The 24198-nt window shown below is 46.2% G+C and overlaps 1 protein-coding gene across 1 annotated transcript in view; it reads right to left on the bottom strand.

Annotated features, from left to right (window-relative positions):
• The window catches only part of LOC144668989 (EVI5-like protein), a 96623-nt gene extending 74615 nt beyond the window's left edge, over nt 1–22008 (bottom strand). Inside the window, exons 1-4 of the mRNA XM_078531525.1 lie at nt 21824–22008; nt 17692–17766; nt 15555–15680; nt 1668–1850 (exon numbers count right to left, since the gene is read on the bottom strand). Coding sequence (XP_078387651.1) covers nt 1830–1850; nt 15555–15680; nt 17692–17766; nt 21824–21976 — 375 coding nt within the window. The 5' untranslated portion in view covers nt 21977–22008 and the 3' untranslated portion in view covers nt 1668–1829. The remainder of the gene's footprint in view (nt 1–1667; nt 1851–15554; nt 15681–17691; nt 17767–21823) is intronic.
• Between the last annotated feature and the right edge of the window lie 2190 nt (nt 22009–24198).

Genomic DNA, 24198 nt, shown 5'->3' on the forward strand with positions numbered 1-24198 from the left:
CCTCGTGTTATGATGTCATGAAGATAAATAAATTACAGCAGAGCCTTGGTAGCGGAGAGAGTTTTGTTTGAGACGGCAGCAAGCCCTTTGCTTAAGGATTTTTAATTGAAATACAGGACAGGGCATTGGTGAGACCACATCTCGAATACTGTGTGCAGTTTTGGTCTCCTTATTTAAGGAAGAATTAAGTATGTTGGAGGTGTTTCAGAGGAGGTTTACTAGATTGATACCTGGAATGAGCAGATTGTCTTATGAGGATAGGTTGGACAGGCTGAGCTTGTTTCCACTGGAGTTTAGAGGAGTGAGGGGTGACCTGATTGAAGTCTATAAGATCCTGAATGGTCTTGACAAGATGGAATTAGAAAGCATGTTTCCTCTAGTGGGTGAGTCAGAACTAGCGGCAACTGTTTTAAAATGAGGGGTCACCCTTATCAGACAGAGATGAGAGTTGTGCGACTTTGGAACTCTGCGTCAGAAAGTGGTGGAAGTGGGGTCATTGAATATTTTTAAGAAAGATTCTTGTCAGGCAACAGAATCAAAGGTTATCAGCGGTAGGTGGGAACGTAGAAGTCGAAACACAAACAGATCAGCCCTACTGTTATTGAACGGCAGAGCAGACTCGAGGGGCCGAATGGCCTACATCTGCTCCTATTTCGTATGTTCATAAGTCAGCAATGGAAAAGAAAGCTAGACAGCATATGAACATCAGGAATAGTGTTGTAAATGATGATGATGAACAATGTCTACACTACCGGCTCAGTATGGTGCACCAAATATCCTATCCTGCCTCATTGGACGAACAATGGAAGAAGTCAGGGAAATTGTACACCACAGAGACAAAGAAACTTTTATACATCCCGAGGCGTCCCACTCAAACCAGACCCAAGTCCTGTCTCCAGTTCCGGTTGCTAAGAAACAACAGAAAGATTCAGCTGCTGGAGACGGTAACAGAGAAAAGGCACCAGTTACCAGATCGGTGGAACTTGGACCGAACACCAAGGTTGGCACAAAAAACAAACCCAACTGGCGGCTGTGAAGAAGAAGGTGAGAGGGAGGTGAAGGGTGAACTGAGGAGGCAAGGGTCACAGTGTCAGGAGGAGGTGGTCACTCAGTGGGATCGGAGGTCAAGATCCAGTGTATAGACCGTCCACTCTCTTTCACTCCTCAAACTCTTCCACTAGGTATTAGTTCCGGAGCAGCATTCACAGAAACCTTGAGAACAAGCCACTTGTCATCGTGACTAGGATTTGCCATTTGATCATTGTCCAGACTGCCATTGACACTCACTCCTTAAGAAATGCACACTTAACCCGTTCACACTCTCTCTGCAGCTGCTGCCCAATCTCCAGATTTTTCTCCAGTCTTGGAAGATATTGCTGTCTCTCACCTATGCTGTCACCCCTCCCACTGATCCTTATTTGAAACCCTCTAATCTCCCGCCCTGTCTCTCACAGCACCGGGACCCCATTCATCAAAGTCACAGAGAACAGCTAGTGTGACAGCAACAATTACTGACATCAGAACCTGGATGTGTGAGAACTTTCTCCAAACCGTCCTCGGTTAAATTAAAGACAGCCTGTTTGGTTCCTGCCAGGACTCGTGTTTCTGGTTTTCACCCATCAGCCTCTCTGACTGCCGGGCCTGACTGCTTGGAATTATGCACCTACCTGAAGCAGAGCTCTGTTTCCTGTTGTGTATCCACAGTTACTTTTAATAATGAAATGTGTCCATCTGCAGGAACGACTGGATCAGGTAAGTGAGGAAAACCAAAGGCTGAAGACAGCGATCACCAGAACGACTGAAGAACTGAACCAGATCAGGACGAAGCTTCAGGAAGAAGTTTTGGGAACCTGAAAATTCAATTTTAGCCTCGTTTAAAAGTTGCCTCATTAACTTTGTCTCCAGATTGTTTCGAAATTCTAAATTGTATATTCACCAAGACTCGGGAACTCCAACCAAGTCACAGCCCGAGCTCCCTCCGTTTGATTTCACTGAGTAGTGAGGTTTATGGTGTGTCATTGGTGAAAGAATTTGTTTTGTAATTTCAAATCTCTCACTCTCATAAGATTGTTCTGGAGAAAATGTTCCAGCGAATACATTTCAAGACAAGAAGCACAAAGAAATTCTGGGGTTAGCTATTTCGTGACTTTTAGTTTAAATGATTTTTACACAGCAACAAGAACTGGAACTGCCCAGCTCTTTCCAATCTGAACTACATGCAAAGAAGGAGGTGTCTCAGAAGGTGGGCGATTTGCAGGGGGGCGTCGCTGACTTGAAAGAAAAGGTATAAATCCCACCCAAAGTGCAACAATGTCCAGTGATTTCCACTGGCCTTATATTGTGTGCTTCTTAACCTCGTAGTAGTTTCATTTGAGGGATCATCATCCCAAATGGCTGCTGTAAGCAGGGAGCTTGTATTAATATTACACTCTGCCCCTATTCCTTTTATTCAGGAGTCTTGTCCATCTTTTCAGGTGTCCTCAGTCTTTGCATCTTGGAGTGTATGTGGTACAATGGAGTATGTTAGACTCAGTCCCATAAAGGGTTAACTGTAATAGTCTGTGATGTCAGAGAAGGAAGTGACTTTCTCATGTGATGTGAGATTCTGGGACAATCTGAAGTGAAAGGAAAGCAAGTATGGTCAGAAGCTTGTAAGAATGTTCTCCTTAATCTGTGAATATGTGAAAATAAATGTTAGCGTCTTTATAGCTAGCAGTCTTCAGAATTCACTGAAACTGCTCCAGCCCAACAGCACAATCATATAGTGCACAGTTTGTCTTTGATGATGTGGAACTGGAGCATGTTCTTTGTAACAAGCTGAACATTCCCTGTAATGTCGGACTGGCTGGTTAATGTACACTGTGCAGCTGAACATTCCCAGTAATGTCGGACTGGCTGGTTAATGTACACTGTGCAGCTGAACAGTCCCTGTAATGTCAGACTGGCTGGTTAATGGACACTGTGCAGCTGAACAGTCCCTGTAATGTCAGACTGGCTGGTTAATGTACACTGTGCAGCTGAACAGTCCCTGTAATGTCAGACTGGCTGGTTAATGTATACTGTGCAGCTGAACATTCCCTGTAATGTCAGACTGGCTGGTTAATGTACACTGTGCAGCTGAACATTCCCTGTAATGTCGGACTGGCTGGTTAATGTACACTGTGCAGCTCAACATTCCCAGTAATGTCGGACTGGCTGGTTAATGTACACTGTGCAGCTGAACATTCCCTGTAATGTCGGACTGGCTGGTTAATGTACACTGTGCAGCTGAACAGTCCCTGTAATGTCGGACTGGCTGGTTAATGTACACTGTGCAGCTGAACATTCCCTGTAATGTCAGACTGGCTGGTTAATGTACACTGTGCAGCTGAACAGTCCCTGTAATGTCGGACTGGCTGGTTAATGTACACTGTGCAGCTGAACATTCCCTGTAATGTCGGACTGGCTGGTTAATGTACACTGTGCAGCTGAACATTCCCTGTAATGTCAGACTGGCTGGTTAATTTACACTGTGCAGCTGAACATTCCCTGTAATGTCAGACTGGCTGGTTAATGTACACTGTGCAGCTGAACATTTCCTGTAATGTCGGACTGGCTGGTTAATGTACACTGTGCAGCTGAACAGTCCCTGTAATGTCAGACTGGCTGGTTAATGGACACTGTGCAGCTGAACATTCCCTGTAATGTCGGACTGGCTGGTTAATCTACACTGGGCAGCTGAACAGTCCCTGTAATGTCAGACTGGCTGGTTAATGGACACTGTGCAGCTGAACATTCCCTGTAATGTCGGACTGGCTGGTTAATCTACACTGTGCAGCTGAACAGTCCCTGTAATGTCGGACTGACTATTTTTTGGAAAAATATACTTTATTCATAAAATATCTGGAACAACATTTCAAACCACTTCAAAATCACCATCACAAAGGTACAATCAGATTCAGCTTTTACAACATGTATCACCAGGTGCATAAGTACAAACAATGAATATTACAATCATTTGCAGACATTCATTTGAGCTGTACAGCCCGAGGGGATTTAAATATTTCCCAGTCCCTCGGTGCCCTGGCAGAAAGGTCTTAGACAGTGACCCTTCCCCATTGCGCCTTTGCGGCAGCTGCCCCAAGCTTTAGTGCGTCCCTCAGCACGTAGTCCTGGACTTTGGAATGTGCCAGTCTGCAACACTCGGTCGGGGACAACTCTTTGCGCTGGAAGACCAACAAGTTTCGGGCAGACCAAAGAGCGTCTTTCACCAAGTTGATGATCCTCCAGCTGCAGTTGATGTTTGTCTCGGTGTGTGTCCCTGGGAACAGCCCATAGAGCACAGAGTCCTGTGTCACAGAACTGCTCAGGACGAACCTCGACAGCAACCACTGCATCTCTCTCCAGACCTTCTTTGCAAAGGCACAATCTACAAGGAGGTGAACAACGGTCTCTTCCCCACCACAGCCACCTCGAGGGCAACGTGCAGAGTGGGTGAGACTCCTGGCGTGTAGGAAGGATCTGACGGGGAGGGCCTTTCTCACCACCAGCCAAGTCACGTCTTGGTGCTTGTTGGAAAGTTCTGGCGTTGAGGCATTCTGCCAAATAACAGTCTGCTCGGGAAACCATCCCACAGGGTCCACCCTCTCCTTTTCCCGCAGGGCCTCTAAGACGTTACGTGCCGACCACTGCCTGATGGACTTGTGGTCATAGGTGTTTCTCTGCATAAATTTTTCCACGAGGGACAGGTGGTACGGCACGGTCCAACTACTTGGAGCGTTCCGCGGCAGCGTGGCCAGACCCATCCTTCGCAACACCGGGGACAGGTAGAACCTCAGCACGTAGTGACACTTGGTGTTTGCGTACTGACGGTCTACGCACCGCTTGATGCAGCCACACACAAAGTTGGCCATCAGTATGAGGGCGATGTTGGGCACGTTTTTTCCCCCTTTATCTAGAGGCTTGTACATCGCGTCCTTGCAGACACGATCCATTTTCGACCTCCAGATAAAGTTAAAGGTGGCTCGGGTGATCGCCATCGTGCAGGTGTCTGGAATGGGCCAGACCTGTGCCACGTACAGCAACAGCGAGAGTGCCTCACACCTGATGACCAGGTCCTTACCCGCAATGGAGAGGGAGCGTCGCTCCCACATGCCCAGTTTTCATTTCACCATAGACACTCACACCTTCCAGTTTCTAACGCATGCCCCGGTCCCTCCGAACCATATCCCCAGCACCTTCAAGCTGTCAGCCCTGACGGTGTAGGGGACAAAGGATCGGTCAGCCCAGTTCCCAAAGAACATGGCCACGCTCTTCCCACGATTTACCTTGGCTTCCGAGGCCAGTTCGAACTGGTCGCAGATGTGGATCAGTCTGCGCACCGACAGCGGATCCGAGCAGAAGACGGCGACATCGTCCATGTACAGGGAGGCTTTTACCTGAGTGCCTCCACTGCCTGGGATCGTCACTCCTCTTATGCCCGGATCCTTCCTGATGGACTCGGCAAAGGGTTCTATGCAACACACAAACAGGACAGGGGAGAGAGGGCAGCCCTGCCTGACTCCAGATTTAATCGGAAAACGATCTGTTTCCCACCCATTGATTGAGACTGCGCTACTGATGTTAGTGTAGAGCAGTTGGATCCAATTTCAAATTCCCTCCCCAAACTACAGTTTGGAGAGCACATCCACCATGTAGGTGTGCGATATTCTGTCAAAGGCCTTCTCCTGATCCAAGACCTCCGTGATAGAGGACAGGAAGGACTGGGAGGCCGTGCTGTCTGTGGGCTTCACGTCATACAATCTGGCATAAAAGGATTTGCTGATCCTCAAAATGTCGGACTGCGATGACTTTACTGAGCCGTCTTCTTCCTTCAGGCTGCTGATCACAGAGCTCTCTCTGTGTACCTTTTGGAAGAAGAAACGTGAGCACGTCTCATCCTGCTCCACGGAGCGGACTCTGGAACGGAAGATGATCTTGGAGGCCTCCAAGGCAAAGAGCGAGGCTTGCTGGCTCTTCACCTCTTGGAGTTCCTCCTTGACATCGACCCCCATCGACTGCAGCCGGAGCAGATTCTGCATCTTTTTCTGGAGTCGAGACATTTCCCTCTGTTCCTTTCTAGCTTTCTGGGTGCCTTTGAGGATGAAAAACCTCTTGATGTTTCCCTTGATCACTTCCCACCAGTGTGTCAGGGACTCAAAGAGGGGTTTCACGGTTCTCCAACCTTTGAAAACCCTCTTGAGCTCCTCAATGTTCTCTGGGGTCAGCAGTTGCACGTTTAGCTTCCATGCCCCCCTGCCCACCCTCTGGTCTTCCTTTAAGTGACAGTCAGCCAGTAGGAGGCAGTGGTCAGAGAAGAACACTGGCTTGACATCGGTGGATCTGACTGCGAGTGCTCGGGACACAAACAGCAAATATATCCTGGAACGGATGGACCCGTCTGGCCGCGACCAGGTGTATCTACGCTGCGCTCCGTCTGCAGGGTTGCTGAAGACGTTGTGCAGCTTGGCATCCTTAACTGTTTCCATCAGGGATCTGGACGTAGCGTCCAATCTGCTGTCGGCCCTGCTGGATCGTCCAGCCGCATCGATGATGCAGTTGAAGTCACCGCCCAGAATGACCGGCCTGGAGGTCGCCAGCAGCAGTGGGAGCTGCTGAAAAACCTCCAGCCGCTCGGCCTTTTGTGCCGGGGTGTACACGTTAATTAACCGGAGTGGAGCATTCTTGTACATGACGTCTGCTACGAGGAGGCGCCCGCCCACCACCTCCTTAACCTCGGAGACGGTGAAGTTGCCTCCCCGCAGCAGAATACCCAAGCTGGAGGAACGAGAGTCGTTTCCTCCCGACCAGCTGCTACTTCCCCCTGCTGATTTTCCACTGCTTCCTCCTCCTCCATTGATTCGCTCTCCTGAGGAGTGGGAGGTTCAGGGGGTAGTGCTGTTGATCGGCTGTCTGTTGCCTCAATCTTTTCCTCCACCTTGTCTCTCTCTGTGTCCTCCTTTGTCCCGTTGTTCTCACTGGGGGCCATGGTGGTTGGAGTGTTGCAAGTGTCCTTGGTAGTGGTGACATGAAGCATTTCCCTGCTTCCCCCTCGTTGGCTTTGGCTGCCCGTGCATAAGTGAGACAGCGTTTGGGGCAGGTCCTGTAGAGGTGACCTGCCTCGCCACACAGGTTGCAGCATTTAGTCTGTTTGCAGTCCTTTGTCTGGTGCCCTTCCTGTTTGCAGTTCTTGCAGAGGGAGGCGCTGCAGTTGGCCGCCACATGACCAGACTTGCCACATGAGCAACAAAGTTTGGGTTGCCCAGCGTAGACAAGGTAACCACGGTTTCCCCCGATAGCAAATCTGGAAGGAGGGTGGAAGGTGGCTCCCTGACCATCGGTCTTGAGCGTGACCTTAAACTGGCGTTTGCCTGTCCAGATCCCCAAATCGTCTCTAACCTCGGTGCAGCTCCCAACCTTGTCGAAGTACCTGGTGAGGAAGGTGAGCACGTCGATGACAGGGACGTGGGGGTTGTAGAGATGCACCGTCACGAATCGGTCCCGTTGCAACGGCAGAGAAAAGAGCGGCTCCACCGTCAGGATCTTCATCTCCGGCTGGTCTCTCTTCTCCTCAAACACCTTCAGGAACTTGACGCAGGCAGCAACATTCCTGAAGCTTACGTCAAAATATCCAGCGCTGGGGAAGTGCTGCAGGGAGTAGATCTCCGCAGCTTCAAATCCACACGCCTTCAACAGGATCCTCCTGGCGAAGAAGGCCCGATCCATAGGTGCTCCTCCTTCGCTGTCCTTCACCGTGACTCAGACGGTGTTTGATACCCCATGGTATGGGGTTCGATTGGTTATAGCATTTGCTTCACGACCTTGCCCTGGCAGAACCACGATCATGGTCTCTCCCCTGCCAGGTAAGTAAGGGTTATGTTGGGCACGTTTTTCCCCCCTCATCTAGAGGCTTGTACATCGCGTCCCTGTGAACATGATCCATTTTGTAGTGCATTTCCACAGCACATCACTTCAGATTCAGGCTAGTGGTGAAAATCTGAAGAGTTTCATGCATTGCTAATTACAGAGACGCCTAATAGGTCACAATGTTCTGTAACTGCTCCCAGACATGCTACACCACAACGTAGCAATTTAAAGCCTTTTATTCTGCACTGGTAAACTGAAAGGAAGCAGAAATATCCAGATGCCAACTATGGCACATGGCCAATAAGACGTAAAGCTCCATCAAGCACTCACTTTGATTAGACAAGTACAAGAGGGCAAGAGAACAGGCTGCACTCCATTAGCTGCACTGTTCACTTCTGAACATTTAATTCAGTGTCTTAATTAGTTTCATTCATATTCAGGTATCACAGTTTAAGCAACTCCCTCTGTGCACTACAGAAAACTCCAGATTAAGCGTTCTGTTACCCTACATGGTGTAAGAAATCTAAAGCCTCTCTCTGCAATCCTACCCCCAAAAAAATGATCTGTACACGCAACACGCCTACCTTCAACTTTCATCCCCTTCCTGTTTTAGATAAAATTCAAAACAACCTGACCACGTGTTAAATCCTGCCAGGATTGGGTGCTGAGTGATTACTCTCCCCATTGGGTAACCATGTGATCCTGCTGGCTTCTGCAGCCAATGCTCGTTTAACCAAAGTGGACCCGGCCAAGGGGGCCACGTGCGCGAGAGACTGAGCGAAGGGGGAGTGTGGACCTGCCATGGTGCATTCCACAAAGCAGCGGGGAGTGACGTCACAGGACAGCAAGGCACTTCCTTAAACTCGGAGTCAGGAAACGACCAATTTCAATCGGGGTGCGTGCAACAGTCACAATAATAATCCAAGCATTGGCACAGAGCAGGTCTAGAGGCATTCATTAAAGTTAATGACTTAAACATTTTACTCAATAGATTGTAAAAGAGGTAATCGAGGATTTTTTCTTCAGTCATGGATGGGCAGCTGAGAGCTGCTGCTTACAATCCCTGCGCGGTGTGGGAACTTCAGGACATGATTCTTGGGGGGGCCACGGGTGGAGGAGGAGTTCCAGCTGCTTGAGCTCGAGCCCAGGTTTTCCAAGCTTGAGGGGCTGCAGTCACTGCGGAACATGAGGGAGGATGAGAATTCCCAGGATCATACGTTCCAGGAGGTGATCACGACACAGGCAGTGAGAGATCAGGACTGGAGACGGGCGGCCATCAGGAAGAGGCAGGAAGTGGAGACTTCGGGGTGTGCGCCGCTCTCAAACTGGGACTTGGGATTGGAGACTGCTGGGAGTGACGATACCTTAAAGAGTTGCAGTCAGATCATGGCACCAGAGGGCAAGGGACAGCAAAGTGTAGAAATGCAGTTGTCATAGGAGATTCTATAGTTAGGGGGACAGACCAGGTTTCGTCATCATGAGTTCCACATGCTGTGCCGTCTCCCTGGTGCCAGGGAAAAGTACATCACAGAGAGGAGACAGAACACTCTGCAAAGGGAAGGGAGGGAGTCACAAGTTGTGGCACATATCAGTGTCACCAAGTAGAGGGGGCAGATATTGAGGTTCTATGGTCAGATTTTCAGAAGCTAGGGAAGATGTTGGAAAGTATGACCCTGAGGGTACCATCACAGAATTAATCTCTGGATTGCTCCCAGTGCCAGGCGCTGGTGACAGTAGAGATAGGAAGATAGGGAGGATCAGTACGTGGCTTGAAGCATGGTGCAGGAGGGACGGCTTGGGACATTGGGACCGGTACTGGGGCAGGAGGAACCTAGTCAAAAAGGGACAGGTGCACCTCAACAGGACTGGGACCATTGCCCTGATGGGAAGTTCACTCGTGTGGTTGGAGAGGATTTAAACTAAATTGGCAGGTGGATGGGCACCAGCGTATAGAAACAGAAAAGATGAATAAGGTGCATAAATGGAGTGTTGGACTGTACCAGAGAATGGGGTATTTCCCTATTAGGAGAGCACGATGAAGCAGGAATACAAAGACAGGTTTGCGATGCATGTATGTAAATGCACAAAGTTGAGATATTTTGGTGAATAAGGTTGGTGAGCTACAAGCACAAACAGCCGTGTAGGAATATGATGTAGTGGCAACAAGAGAAACATGGCTCAAAAATGCTGAGGACTGGGCACTCAATATACATGGATATAAAATGCTCAGGAAAGACAGGGAAGGAAAACAAGGGAGGTGGAGTGGCAGTACTGATTATGGAAGACATTGTAGAATTAGAAAGAAAGGATATCCTTCACAGGGCAAGGGCAGAACCGATTTGATTCAAGTTGAGAAGCAACAAGGGTACAGATCACGCTACTGGGGCTATTCTGAAGGCGCCCAAAAAGAGAGAGAGATAGAGGATAAATCTGCAGGGAAATCACAGAGATATACATGAACTATCGTGTAGTGATACTAGGGAGCTTCAATTACCCAAATATCAACTGGGATAATGCTGGAGTAAAGGGTAAAGAGGGGAAGGAATTTCTGACATGTGAACAGGAGAACTTCCTTGGCCAGTATGTTCTTGGCCTGACCAGGATGGTTGCAGGGGAGGCGATGGCGCAGTGGTATAGTCGTCGGACTAACAATCCGGAGACCCAGGTCAGTGCTCTGGGGACCCAGGTTCGAATCCCGCCACAGCATATGGGATTCAATAAAAATGTCTAACGATGACCATCAAACCCATCTGATTCACTAATCATCGCCCTCCCTTAGCTTAGTTGAACACCACTTGGAGGAAGCACTGAGGGCGGCATGGGCCAGAATGTACTCTGGGTGGGGGAATTCAATTTCCATTACCAAGTGTGGCTGACCAAGCCTTAAAGGACATGGGTGCTAGACTGCGTCTTCTGCAGGTGGTGAAGGAACCAACAAGAGGGAAAAACATACTTGATCTCATCCTCACCAACCTGCCTGCCGCAGATGCATCTGTCCATGACAGTGTCGGTAGGAGTGACTACTGCACAGTCGACGTCCCATCTCCATCATGTTGTGTGGCACTGTCACTGTGCTAAATGGGATAGGTTTCGAACAGATCTAGCTGGGCATCCATGAGAGGCTGTGGGCTATCAGCAGCAACAGAATTGTACTTCAACCACAATCCATAACCTCATTGCTTGACATATCCCCCACTCTACCATTGCCATCAAGAACATCATTCAATGAAGAGTGCAGGAGGGCATGCCAGGAGCAGCAACAGGCAGACCTAAAAATGAGGTGTTGACCTGGTGAAGCTATAACACAGGACTACCTGCATGCCAAGCAGCAAGTGATAGCTAAATGATCCCATAACCAACAGATCTAAGCTCTGCAGGCCTGCCACAACCAGAATGATGGGGGACAATTAAACAACTCACTGGAGGCAGCAGCTCCACAAATATCCCATCCTCAATGATGGGGGAGCTCAGTCACACCAGTGCAAAAGATAAGCTTGTGGCCGTCAGCCAGAACTGCCGAGTGGATGGTCCATCTCGGCCTCCTCCAGAGGTCCCCAGCATCACAGATGCCAGTCTTCAGCCAATTTGAATCACTCCATATGATATCAAGAAATGGCTGAAGGCACTGGATACTGCAAAGACAATGGGCCCTGACAATATTTCAGCAATAGTACTGAAGACGTGTGCTCCAGAACTTGCCGCACCCCTAGCCAAGCTTTTCCAGTACAGCTACAACACCGGCATCTAACCGGCTATGTGGAAAATTGCCCAGGTATGGCCTGTACACAAAAAGCAGGACAAAGCCAACCCGGCCAATTATCGCCCCATCAGTCTACTCTCCATCATCAGTAAAGTAATGAAAGGGGTCATCAAAAGTGCAATCAAGCGGCACTTGTTTAACAATAACCTGCTCACTGACACCACTCAGCTCCTGACCTCATTACAGCCTTGGTTCAAACATGGACAAAAGAGCTGAACTCCCGAGGTAAGGTGAGAGTGACTGCCCTTGACATCAAGGCCACATTTGACCGAGTGTGGCATCAAGGAGCACTAGCAAAACTCGAGTCAGTGGGAATCAGGGGAAAACTCTCCACTGGTTGGAGTCATACCTAGCATAAAGGAAGATGGTTGAGGTTGTTGGAGGTCAATCATCTCAGCTCCAGGACATCACTGCAGGAGTTCCTCAGGGTAGTGTCCTCAGCCCAACCATGTTCAGCTACTTTATCAATGATCTTCCTTCCATCATAAGATCAGAAGTGGGGATATTCGCTGAAGATTGCACAATGTTCAGCACCATTCGTGACTCCTCAGATACTGAAGCACTCCATGTCCAAATGCAGCAAGACCTGAACAATATCCAGGCTTGGGTTGACAAGTGGCAAGTAACATTTGTGCCACACAAGTGCCAGGAAATGACCATCTCCAACGAGAGAGAGTCTAACCATCGCCCCTTGATGTTCAATGGCATTACCATCACTGAATCCCCCAATTTCAACATCCTGGGGGGGGTTACCATTGACCAGAAACTGAACTGTTCTAGCCATATAAATACTGTGGCTACAAGAGCAGGTTAGAGGCTAGGAATCCTGCAGTGAGTAACTCACCTCATGACTCCTCAAAGCCTGTTCACCATCCACAGGGCACAAGTCAGGAGTGTGATGGAATACTCCCCACTTGCCTGGATGAGTGCAAGCTGCAAAACACTCGAGAAGCTTGACACCATCCAGGACAAAGCATCCTGCTTGATTGGCACCATATCCACAAACATTCACTCCGTCCACCACGACACACAGTAGCGCCACTGCGTACCATCTACAAGATACACTGCAGGAATTCACCAAGGCTCCTTAGACAGTACCTTCCAAGCTCACAATCACTGCCGTCTAGAAGGACAAGGGCAGCAGATAGATGGGAACACCATCACCTGGAAGTTCCCCTCCAAGTCACTCACTATCCTGACTTGGAAATATATCGCCGTTCCTTCACTGTCGCTGGGACAAAATCCTGGAACTCCCTCCCTAACAGCACTGTGGGTGTACCTACACCACATGGACTGCAGCAGTTCAAGAAGGCAGCTCACTACCACCTTCTCAAGGGCCACTAGGGATAGGCAATAAATGCTGGCCCAGCTAGCGAAGCCCACATCCCGTGAATTAATTTTTTTTTAAAAATCTGGTGCTGGGAAACGAGGCAGGCCAAGTGGACTAAATGTCTCTGGGGGAACACTTGAGCAAGAGTGATCATCATATCGTAAGATTTAGACTAGTAATGCAAAAGACCAAGAAGCAATGTAAGGTAGAACATCTAAATTGAAAGAGGCTATTTTCAATGGGATCAGAAGGGATTCAGCCAAGGCAAAATGGAACCAAAGAAAGACAGAAAGAACTGTAACAGAACGATGGGTGATCTTTCAGCAAGAGATGCTTCAGGCACAGACTTTGTACATTCCAACAGGAGGGAAAGGCACAGGAACCAAAACCCAGGCTCCTTGGAAGACAAGAGATATAGAGAAAACGAAGAAACAAAAAAGGAAGGAGGGTGTATGATGCATGTCAAGTGAATTCTTCAAGCAAGAAACAGATCAAATACAATAGGTTAAGGGGAAGTGAAGAGGAAAATATGACTGACAAAGAGAGAGTATGAGAACAGAATGGCAGTCAACGTAAAAGGGAACCCAAAAATCTTCCAGTAGCACATAAATAGTCACCGGGTAGGAGATGGAGTGGGTCCGAAAGGCACTAAGGGTGATGTATGCTCAGAGGCACAGGGTAAGGCTAGAATACTTAATGAGTACTTTGCATTAGTGTTTATGAAAGAAGAGGAAGCTGACAAAATATTGGTAGAGGTAACGAATGGGGTGAAAATTGAGAGACAGGAGGTATCGCATAGGCTGACTACATTTTGAGTCGATAAGTCATCTGATCTGGACGGCTTGCACCCCAGGTTGCTAAAGGAAGTGGAGGTGGAGATAGAGAAAGGGCTTGCCATAATTTTCCAATCATCCCTTAATATGGGTGAGGTGCCAGAGAATTGGAGTGTGGCAAATGTGACACCCTTAGTGGAGAAAGGCAAGGTCAGTCCTGACAACTGCAGGCCAGTCAATTCAACATCAGTTATGAGGAGGGTTTTAGTGACTGAAGGCACTTGGAGATGTTTGGGTTAATTAAGTTCCAGCACAGATTTGCAAAAGGCAGATTGTGCTCGACAAACTAACGGAATTCTTTGAAGTAACAGAGATGGTTGATGAAGGGAATGCAATGGTTTGTCAGCTATATGGGTTTTAAGAAAACCTTTGACAAAAGTACCAGATAAAAGACTGGTTAACAAAATTGTGATGCATGGAATAAGAGGGTCAGTGTCTAATTGGATAAAAAGTGTCTTAAGGTCAGAAAAACCTGATCCTTATTAGCTGATAGTGCAAGGACTAGGGGGCACAGGTTTAAGGTTTTGGCTAAGATATGCGGGGAAACGAGAGGAAGAGCTTTTGTACACAGTGAGTGGTCATGACCTAGAAAACTCTGCTCACAAGTGTGGTTAAAACAGGGACAATGAACTATTTCAAAAAGGAAATTGGACGAGCATTTGAAGGAAAAAAACTTGCAGGGTTTGGGGAATAGAGCGGGGGAATGGGACTGAGTGCTCCACGGACAGTCAGCATAGACTAGATGGGCCAGATTAACTCCTCCTGTGCCATAAATTGACTCTATGGCTCTTGTAAATAACTGGGAGTTATCAATTCAGTCTTGTAATCCTACCCTGCTGCGGGCTTGAAAGGATAAATTTGTTAGGAAGAAAACAGAAGTCAATTGCCCCGTACATCCATTCTGTGGTGCACCGCATTACAGTAATTTTACATCTAATCTCATTTAGGAGTTCAGATTTCTAACATAGCTTGCAATCACTTCCAGGCATTCATTATTCATTATTTCCTCCTACTAAACATTGGCAAGACTGAAGCCATTGTTTCTGGTCCATGCTCCAAACTCCATCCCTCACCCTGGCAACAGTCTCAGAATAAGCCAGTCTTGTTCACAGCTTTGGTGTCACATGCAGTGAACTTCCAGCCTCTCATTCCTGCATCACTAAGACCACCTATCTCCACCTCTGCAACATTGCCCGACTTCACCCCCAACTCAGCTCATCTGCTTTGGAAAGCCTCATTGATGCCTTCACTAACTCTAGAATTGACTATCCCAACCCACTCCTGGCTGCTCTCCCACGTTCCGCCCACCGTAAACTTGAGGTCATCTAAAATTCTGCTGCCTGCCTCTCAACTCACGCCAAGTCCCGTTTCCCTATCACCCCTGTCCTCGCTGACCTGAACCTTGACTGTAAAATTCTCACCCTTCGTGGTCTCGTCCCTCTCTACCTCTGCAATGTCTTCCAACCCCACAGCCCTCAGATATCTGTCTTCATCTAATTCCCTTGTGCGTTCCTGATTTTAATGCTCTGCCGTTGGTGGCCAGACCTTCAGTTGCCTCAGCTCCAAGTTCTGGAATTCCCTCTTTACACTTCGCTGCTTCTGAACTTGGCTTTCCTCCTTTAAAATGCTATTTGAAAAATACCTCCAAGCTTTTGTGAGTGAGCAAGGATTGCTCAGTTTACTCCAAGTGTTTCTCTCTCAATTCTCTCGAATGCAACGCCTGGCTTTGTAGGAATCAGCTGGTTACCTGTATTAAGTACTCAAACTGGTAGATGCAGAGTCCCAGCTCTGCCATACTGGGTTTGAAGAGCTCCCGCAATCGATATTCTTGCATCAAACGCACAAACACACAAAAGGCTTCTTCCTCGGGCATCTATAAAAGGAAAGAGAAATTTGCTGCAGGCGAGGCACCGGGAAAACGTGCAAACAATTTCATTTCTGCACAGGCTCAAATTAAACCATAAGGCTATTGGCTAAAGAGCAGCGATTATTGAGGAAGATTTCATTGTCAAAGAAGCAAATACAGAAGGTGTAAAAGAAGCTTCCAGCTCTTTACACAATCCCTTGGAAGAGCTGTGGGAAATAGTTATGGCGAGAATAAAATGTGGGTTTTAAATTCTTCCCCTGAGGCTATTCTGTTACTCTATTTGAAATGGGATTACTAGGTCTACAAGATTGCTATAACATTTAACAGAATAAACACCTGGAGCACTCACAGATTTTTAAAGGATCCACATAAAACTGGTTGTTACATCCTGACAATGTCAATGAATAAATATTCGACTACTCTTTGACAGCATTTCAGTTTTATGATGGTGTAGTTCAGGCAGCATCTTTCACAGGATGCCTGCTGTGAATAATAATGCCCTAAAATTAGGCTGACTACCTGGCAAGTTTCTGATTGTTTGTTTAATCTCAATGGGCTAGATGGATTACACACTCTACACACTGCTTTCATACAGGAGCATCAGTCAAGGCCTGTTCACTGGGTTAATACTGCACAAAGCAAGTTCCATCCTGTGTGCAGAACACCTGGTTATGTGAATCACAGAGCAGAAAAGACCCTTCGGCCCATCGAGTCTGCACCAACACATGAGAAACACCTGACCTTTCTACCTAATCGCATTTACCAGCACTTGGCCCATAGCCATGAATGTTATGACATGCCAAGTGCTCATCCAGGTACTTTTTAAAGGATGTGAGGCAACCCACCTCCACCACCCTCCCAGGCAGTGCATTCCAGACCGTCACCACCCTCTGGGTAAAAAATTTTTCCTCACATCCCCCCAAACCTCCTGCCCCTCACCTTGAACTTATGTCCCCTCGTAACTGACCCTTCAACTAAGGGGAACAGCTGCTCCCTATCCACCCTGTCCATGCCTCTCATAATCTTATACACCTCGATCAGGTCACCCCTCAGTCTTCTCTGTTCCAACGAAAACAACCCAAGTCTATCCAACCTCTCTTCATAACTTAAATGTTTCATCCCAGGCAACATCCTGGTGAATCACCTCTGTACCCCCTCCAGTGAAATCACATCCTTCCTATAATGTGGCGACCAGAACTGCACACAGCACTCCAGCTGTGGCCTCACCAAGGTTCTATACAACTCCAACATGACCTCCTTACTTTTGTAATCTATGCCTCAATTGATAAAGGCAGGTGTCCCCTATACCTTTTTCACCACCCCACTAACATGCCCCTCTGCCTTCAGAGATCTATGGACACACACGGCAAGGTCCCTTTGTTCCTCAGAACTTCCTAGTGTCATGCCGTTCATTGAATACTTCCTTGTCAAATTACTCCTTCCAAAGTGTATCACCTCACACTTTTCAGGGTTAAATTCCATCTGCCACTTACCTGCCCATTTGACCATCCCATCTGTATCTTCCTGTAGCCCAAGACACTCAACCTCACCGTTAACCACCCGGCCAATCTTTGTGTTATCCGCAAACCTACTAATCCTACCTCCCACATAGTCATCTATGTCATTTATATAAATGACAAATAATAGGGTGAGCACAGATCCCTGTGGTACGCCACTGGACACTGGCTTCCAGTCACTAAAGCATCCTTCTCTCATCACACTCTGTCTCCTGCAACTAAGCCAATTTTGAATCCACCTTATCAAATTACCCTGTATCCCATGCACATTTGCCTTCTTTATAAGTCTCCCATGTGGGACCTTGTCAAAGGCTTTGCTGAAATCCATATGGATCAAATATCTGAAATAAAAGATTGCTCTAACAAAGCTGATCCTTGAAACACCAGGGAAAGGGTCGAGACCTTACACTAAGATACTTAGACACAAGCGCCATACCATTACAATGTTCAGCAGGAATTGCTGACCCTGGTACATCACTGGAGAAATTATTCACACTAACCTGCATGAGGAGCAGCCCCACAATGAATGCACTTCCTTGGCAATATCCAACTTCACGGTCAACTAGAGAGTATGCCTGTAACAAAGCAACTGAATGCAGTCTCAAACCTGGGAGAAAATTCAGATACTTACACCACATGGTGACTCAGCAGCACAGTGATGGTTAATAGACAGTTATATTGCTGCTTAACAATAATGGGAATATTGGAAGCTCTGTCTGTCAAACTAACAAGGGCCTATAGAACCAACCTATCCAAGGTCTTGTTCAATTATTTGCACTACCTGGTATACATGAACGAGATTGCACTATAATGGATCTTAAGAGTACAGCTTAGTAAATGTTAAGTTTTCACCTTGCAGGTTATGACGATGCAAAACCCTCCATGGGTTATTCCTTGACAATTGTCAATGTGACTATTATCCGTGTGCTAATAATAAAGTGATAATGAGTCAGACATACCTCCATTGCCCATAGCCCATTGTCGCAGTATGTAACATGTCAGTCAGGCTGCTCAGTCACACGTGACAGAATCTAGGGAAAAGGCCATCCCTTGGTACACTGAGTTCCTTGGGTACATTAACCATTGTATATTTTCTGGAATACCGTCAACCCGTGAGGGTGCACAGGTAAGAGTTACACACACCAGCTTTTAAGCTTAAATTTACTGCTTTTGATTCAAATTCATTGAATTCGACTTCTTTCAGTGCTAACTTCTCTATTTGGTGTTGTCGATGTAATTCAAATCGAGTATAAAAGTACACGGGGAAGTAAAAGTGAAATGAATTATGGCTTGAACGGCTCAAGTTCAAGAATTGGTGAACAGCTGCTTTCTCTGCTGCAAATTAAATGACTCTAGTCTTGTTTGTCTAGTGTTTACTCTAAGGGTGAAATTTGTTTAATTTGAAATGACATTGCAGCCCTCAATGAGATCCCAACATCGAATTCACTTCCCCGTATCCATCATTCCATTTCCCAGCACTGAGTCGATAATTTAAAGATGTGCTGTATTATTCCAATCCCAAGCCACTTGAAGAAGTACGAGGCTAGACACTAATACTTTTCTTGATAATAGGTTTATTTACAGAATGCAGCATTCCATCCGTCTGCTTCCTATCTACTGTAGGCCTGAGGACAGCAGCCACTAATTGTTGCAATTTTGTATTTTTGCATTTTATTTCTGCTTTGCTCTTGATTTTAAGTCTAGGTTGAATATTTAAAGTTATTTTGTATTGAATCTTACTTTGGAGACATTGATCTAAACCTAGCTGTGATTATTATTGATTAGTTAATCAAAGCACAAATCAGTAGGGACGTGTTTTCCCAAGACCTTGTTTTCCATGTTGGGCCATCCACAGCTCTTGTTTGGTTTACGACTCTGTTATTTTAGTAATCTAATGGGGAAAAAGTTATTTTTTTATTCATCAGAAGTCCCTTTACTTACTGTATTCGATGATCCTTGAACTACAACCAGGACAATGATTAGGCTTACATGGGGCGGTCAACTATGGTGTGGAATCAGGAGATGAAGTTTGATTGATGGACATGCAGCCTGACTGATGGCAGTTCAAAGGATGTGTAAACAACTTGAATAGGCAAATTTGTTGAGAGCCTGCAGTGCCTGTGAGGAGAATTGATAAGGACATGTGTTTACCAGGCCTGTTTTGAGAAGATCTGAACAAGGTCGCGAAAGACTGGAGTGGAGCAAGAAATCTGGCTTAAAAGGGACGCTGCTTCCAGGATTCAGTGCTGCAGCCAGAGTGGGATAGTCAACCACTGGAGGCTGCTGGGGGAATGGCCAGGAACAGAGTGACTGACTGCAGTACCCATCCACTGTGAGGTTATTTGGAGACTTTGAGATGTATGAACCAAAGGGAATTTTACCGAATTAGGTTCCTGTCGTGGGACAGACTAATTTGCAGTTATCCATTCTGGGGAGTTGTTGTAAGCAGACCAGTTTGAGGTTAACATTTGTAAAATAATAAATATATATAATATATAAATAATATATATGCTTGTAATATAGTATTATTAGAGTTGCCTTTCTTCCTTTTAATATATAAAGTGCTTTCTCCTTTCAATAAAGTTATCTTTATTTTTACTTTTTTTTTAAATCAATTATAATTGTTATATCACTATCATTATCTTAATTTTCATTATTCAATAATCATTCACTATTCAATAAAATTGTTGTTTTAACACGTTACTTGGCATTGTCACTCATTCCTGTTATGTCTGGAGTACAGCTCCGAACCCAAGTGAGACTCCGTAGGGATACTTTCATCCCCCTTACACAACCAACCAAGTGTCCCAGCAGTCTCTCTTTATAAGTGTTCTAAGTACTTAATTAAACAATGCCCTTCATCAGTGCATCTTAATATAATTAGAAATTCATTTACATGCCGTGGCATAGCACATAACCCTTTGTAGCCCACGGTGTAAGCATGAGTCCCCATATGATAAGTTACCATTTTAGAGCAGCCTTTAGGGAGCTATCTAACAGAAAAGTAGATGTTCCTTGCACACAGAGGCAAGACAACATTGAGGGGGTGTCAGTGATGGCCTCTTCAGTGTTGGGAAATGTAGTTCACTTTCCAGTATCCGTTATTTCAGGTTGGGATCGAATTGAGGAATGCAAAGTCTTGTGACTTTTTTTAAAAAGTAGGATATCCTGAGAAATTGCAGACCTGTCTGAATTAGGACTGATGTGGTTCTAATCGGATCTATGTCTTAACTTCATTTATCCACCTTTGTTCCAAACATGAACCTTACCTGACAAAAATCTATCAATCTCAGTTCTGAAAAGCCACAGTGGCCTCAACAGCTTTTTGGGGGAGAATGTTCCAGATTTCCACCATTGTGTGTGAACAAGGCCTTCCTGATATCACCCCTGAATGCAAAATGCTGCAGATGCTGGAAATCTGAATTATGAACAGAAAATGCTCAGCAGGTCCGGCAGCATCTGTGGAGAGAGAAATCAAGTTAATATTTCAGGTTGATGGCCTTTCTGAGCCAGTTCTTGTGAAAGGTCATCAATCTAAAATGTTACCTGTTTCTCCCTCCACAGATGCTACCTGACCTGCTGAGTATTTCCAGCACTGTTTTATATCACTCCTAGTGGCCCAACTCTAATCTTAAAGTTGTGGGCCCTTGTTCCAGAGTCCCCCACCAGAGGAAATAATCCTCCACAGTTCCCAGTTTCTCGCCTTTAGTAAATAATCCGATTTAACTTTTTCAGGTCCAAAGTGGGTGACCTCGCACCCACCCCACACTGAACTCCATCTGCCACAGATTTTCCCCACTTCCTTAATCAATCAATGTCCCTTCACAACTTCTGCTCCCATTTACTCTATTACTGTTTCACCACGGGAGAGATTCTCTTGGTGAATTTATAGAGCAAATCTAAACCACACATCCTTTTTGGCCAAAATGTTGTAATTGGGGAAGTTACAAAGGTCACAAAGTGAAGCTTCACTCAACATCCAGGCCAAGCAGCTGCTGTACCTGGAAACAGGCTCCAGGGTGTGCATGCCTGCTCGTTGTGAGGTGTACTTTTAGAAATTCAATCAATCCAACATGAATAATTTACAAGACACTGGACTCCCCAACAAAATGTTTCCATAACCCAGCAACTTGCCTTCAAAAGCTTGCATCTATATAGTAAACCCAGGAGAGATCGGAGAACCAGAGGGGTTTAGGGAGGGAATTCCAGAGCTTAGGGCCAAGACAACTGAAGACACAGACAACAGTTGTGAGATGGAGGAAGTGGAGGATGGACAAGAGCCTGAATTGAAGGAGTGCACAGCTCTCAAAGGGTTGTTGGGGCTGGAGGAGGATATGGAGATAGGGAGGAGCGAGGCCATTAAGGGGTTGGAACATAAGATGAGAATTTTAAATTTGGGGTGCTGCTGGACCCATGAGACGATTTAAGTCGGTGACCACTGGGGTGATGGATGAATGAGACTTGATGTGAATTCAGATATGGGCAGAGCTTTAGATGAGCTTAAGTTTACAGGGGGCTAAAACTGAGAGGCCAGCCAGAGGAGAATAGGAATAATCAAGGTTGGAGTAAACAAGTCTTCAGCAAAGGGATGAGGAAATCATAACTGGGTTGGAGTTAAGTCTCATCTCTCACCTTCATGACATTGAACAGCACCTCTTGTCCGAGACTGTCTTGTCCTTTAAAGAATTCATGCTCTGGGTACGTGCGAGCAATGTCTCTCCGGATCAACTTCTCACAGGGAGAGGTCATCTTTAGCAACTCTGAATACTGATTTTTCACCGGCATGTCAGTCGCATTGCATAGTAACTGCCAGACAATCCCCCAGAAATGGTGCGGAATTCCTTTCCGAATAAGCTCCTGAAAAGAAGAGACATTTCTTTCATTTCTTCCCCCTCTTATCCAATTTCCCTTCTACCACCTGAAAAGGCACTGGGCTAATGTTTCCTGTGCAGCGAAACCCTGCAGCCCTTTGCCCAAGTAACTACTCTACACAGAAGCCCAAACACCGAGCAAATCAACCACATTGAGCAACTCCAGCAGAGGTTACTGGACAGCTTTAAGGAGAAGACCTGGCCATTTTCCCCTCCTTAGCTTAGAGCCACTGAGGACAGCTACAGCATCAGTATCCAGAGAAAGGGTTATTGCTATTGGCTTCAGTATGCCAACCCAGAACCCTTCCATTCTGTAATTACCCATTAAGACAAAAAGAAAGGCCTACAGAGAATGACATATTGTTTATCAGATATGAACACAATGTTCAAATCACAACCAACCATGCAGTCAGCAAAATCCTTCAGAGCTGCCCACGGGGTGGGAGAATAGCATGTGCTCATTAACCCCTCCAGCTTTTCCCTCCCGCATAGTGCTCAGCACCTTACTAACCTGGCAAGATCACCTCTACACTTTCTAGATTTGACCTTCAACCAGAAATAAAATGAAGTGACGTTTTGAACTGAAGCTCATTAAGTCTTTCTATTATCGGCGTGGTGGGGGAACTTTGGAGCATGAGCATCCGCAGGCAACAGTCAGGTTAGTAACTTGCTCAAGAATCTTTCACTGCAGTCCTGAGTACCCCAATGACAACATCATCTTTCCCTTGTGCATGATACTCGAGCTCTGGTTGGCACTTTCTTACAGCAGGGGCCACCGAAGATTGATAACTCCAGAGTTGGTAAGAATTGAAACTGTATCCCTCACTGTTACACAGTCTGATGGTTCTCAAACTCACTGTAACACTTTACTCCAAACCCTTCCCATCCCGACTCACCCCACCACCCTCTTGGGTGCATTAGGAATAAGAGTTATTTCATCTCAAGTCTATCCCCTCTCCCACACACCATAATACTGTTGTTAGGGCAAGGGAGAGTGGGGAAATTAAACTCCTTTATTTTTCTCGCCCTATGTCCTAAGCAGAGGTGTTTTAATTTTTGAAATAGGCTTTGGCGTGTTTCCCCAGACTTCTGTTTGTGAAGTTAATTTAAAAGTGACTCGCAGCAAACTCTCTTTAGGGTTAAATCAGAAGTATTGTTTATTCATGCATTCAAACACAGGGGAGATTGTCGCAACTGCATACACAGGAGATAGGAAAGAAAAGAGTTTTACAATTAGGAATAACTTAAAACAAAAAAAACAAAGATGTGGATATTAATTCACATGAATGTCAAGAGTCCAGAATGTCAGAGTCCACTGAGGGTTCCTTCACCTTAGGAGTTAAAGTTCAGGTGGGTTTAGCTAGCTGAAAGCAGGAGTTGCAGAATTCCTTTAAAGTTGGTGCTGACGCAGCAAGTTGGGGTTGGTATCCAGAGACTTGGTCCACTCTACAGGCAATGGCAGGAATCTTCCAGAGAACAAGGTTTTGACTTGAGACAGGCTTTGTTGTCAGCCTGGAGTCCTGCTTTGATGTTGACAGGTTGGATGTTAATAGCAGACTGCCCTTGGAGTTCAGGAATGTAACATTAAAACTTTCCAAAGGCTAAAGAAGTTTAGGTCATGTGATGTTGCCCATTGATGAGACATTTTCAGGGTAACAATCAGTTTCTATGCCTCTGGTCAAAATCTATCATTCACCTTAGGAGATAGATGGTGGTTATTAGCACCTCCACACATATAGCAAGTTTCGATGGCTCTCTCTTGTTATAAGTCCAGGCTGGGCAGACAGAACATATGCTGCTGCCTTATTTCATTGACTCTAATGGGTTCACACAATGATAGGTGAGAGATTCCATGAGGATGAGGGTTGAGCTTTGTCCTCTAATTGCTGCTGGAAGCTTCCAGAACTGTAGCCACCGTACAAATCATGTGACCTGCAGCAGCCATGTTTTTGCTCCAGCAAAGTCCATTATTAAATGTGCAGAAAGTACAATTTGATTCAGTTTAGGATCTCTTTCATGTCTTATGGACATGACACTGTCTTTATCAAAGATCTCTGTATGGTCATTCAGTGACTAACTCTGTTAGGGTAGGGTGGATGTGTGATGTGTGTCAGTGTTGGGGCAGGTGACTAAGAG

This window comes from Cetorhinus maximus, chromosome 28, assembly GCF_964194155.1.
Source record: "Cetorhinus maximus chromosome 28, sCetMax3.hap1.1, whole genome shotgun sequence".
Taxonomy (NCBI): domain Eukaryota; kingdom Metazoa; phylum Chordata; class Chondrichthyes; order Lamniformes; family Cetorhinidae; genus Cetorhinus; species Cetorhinus maximus.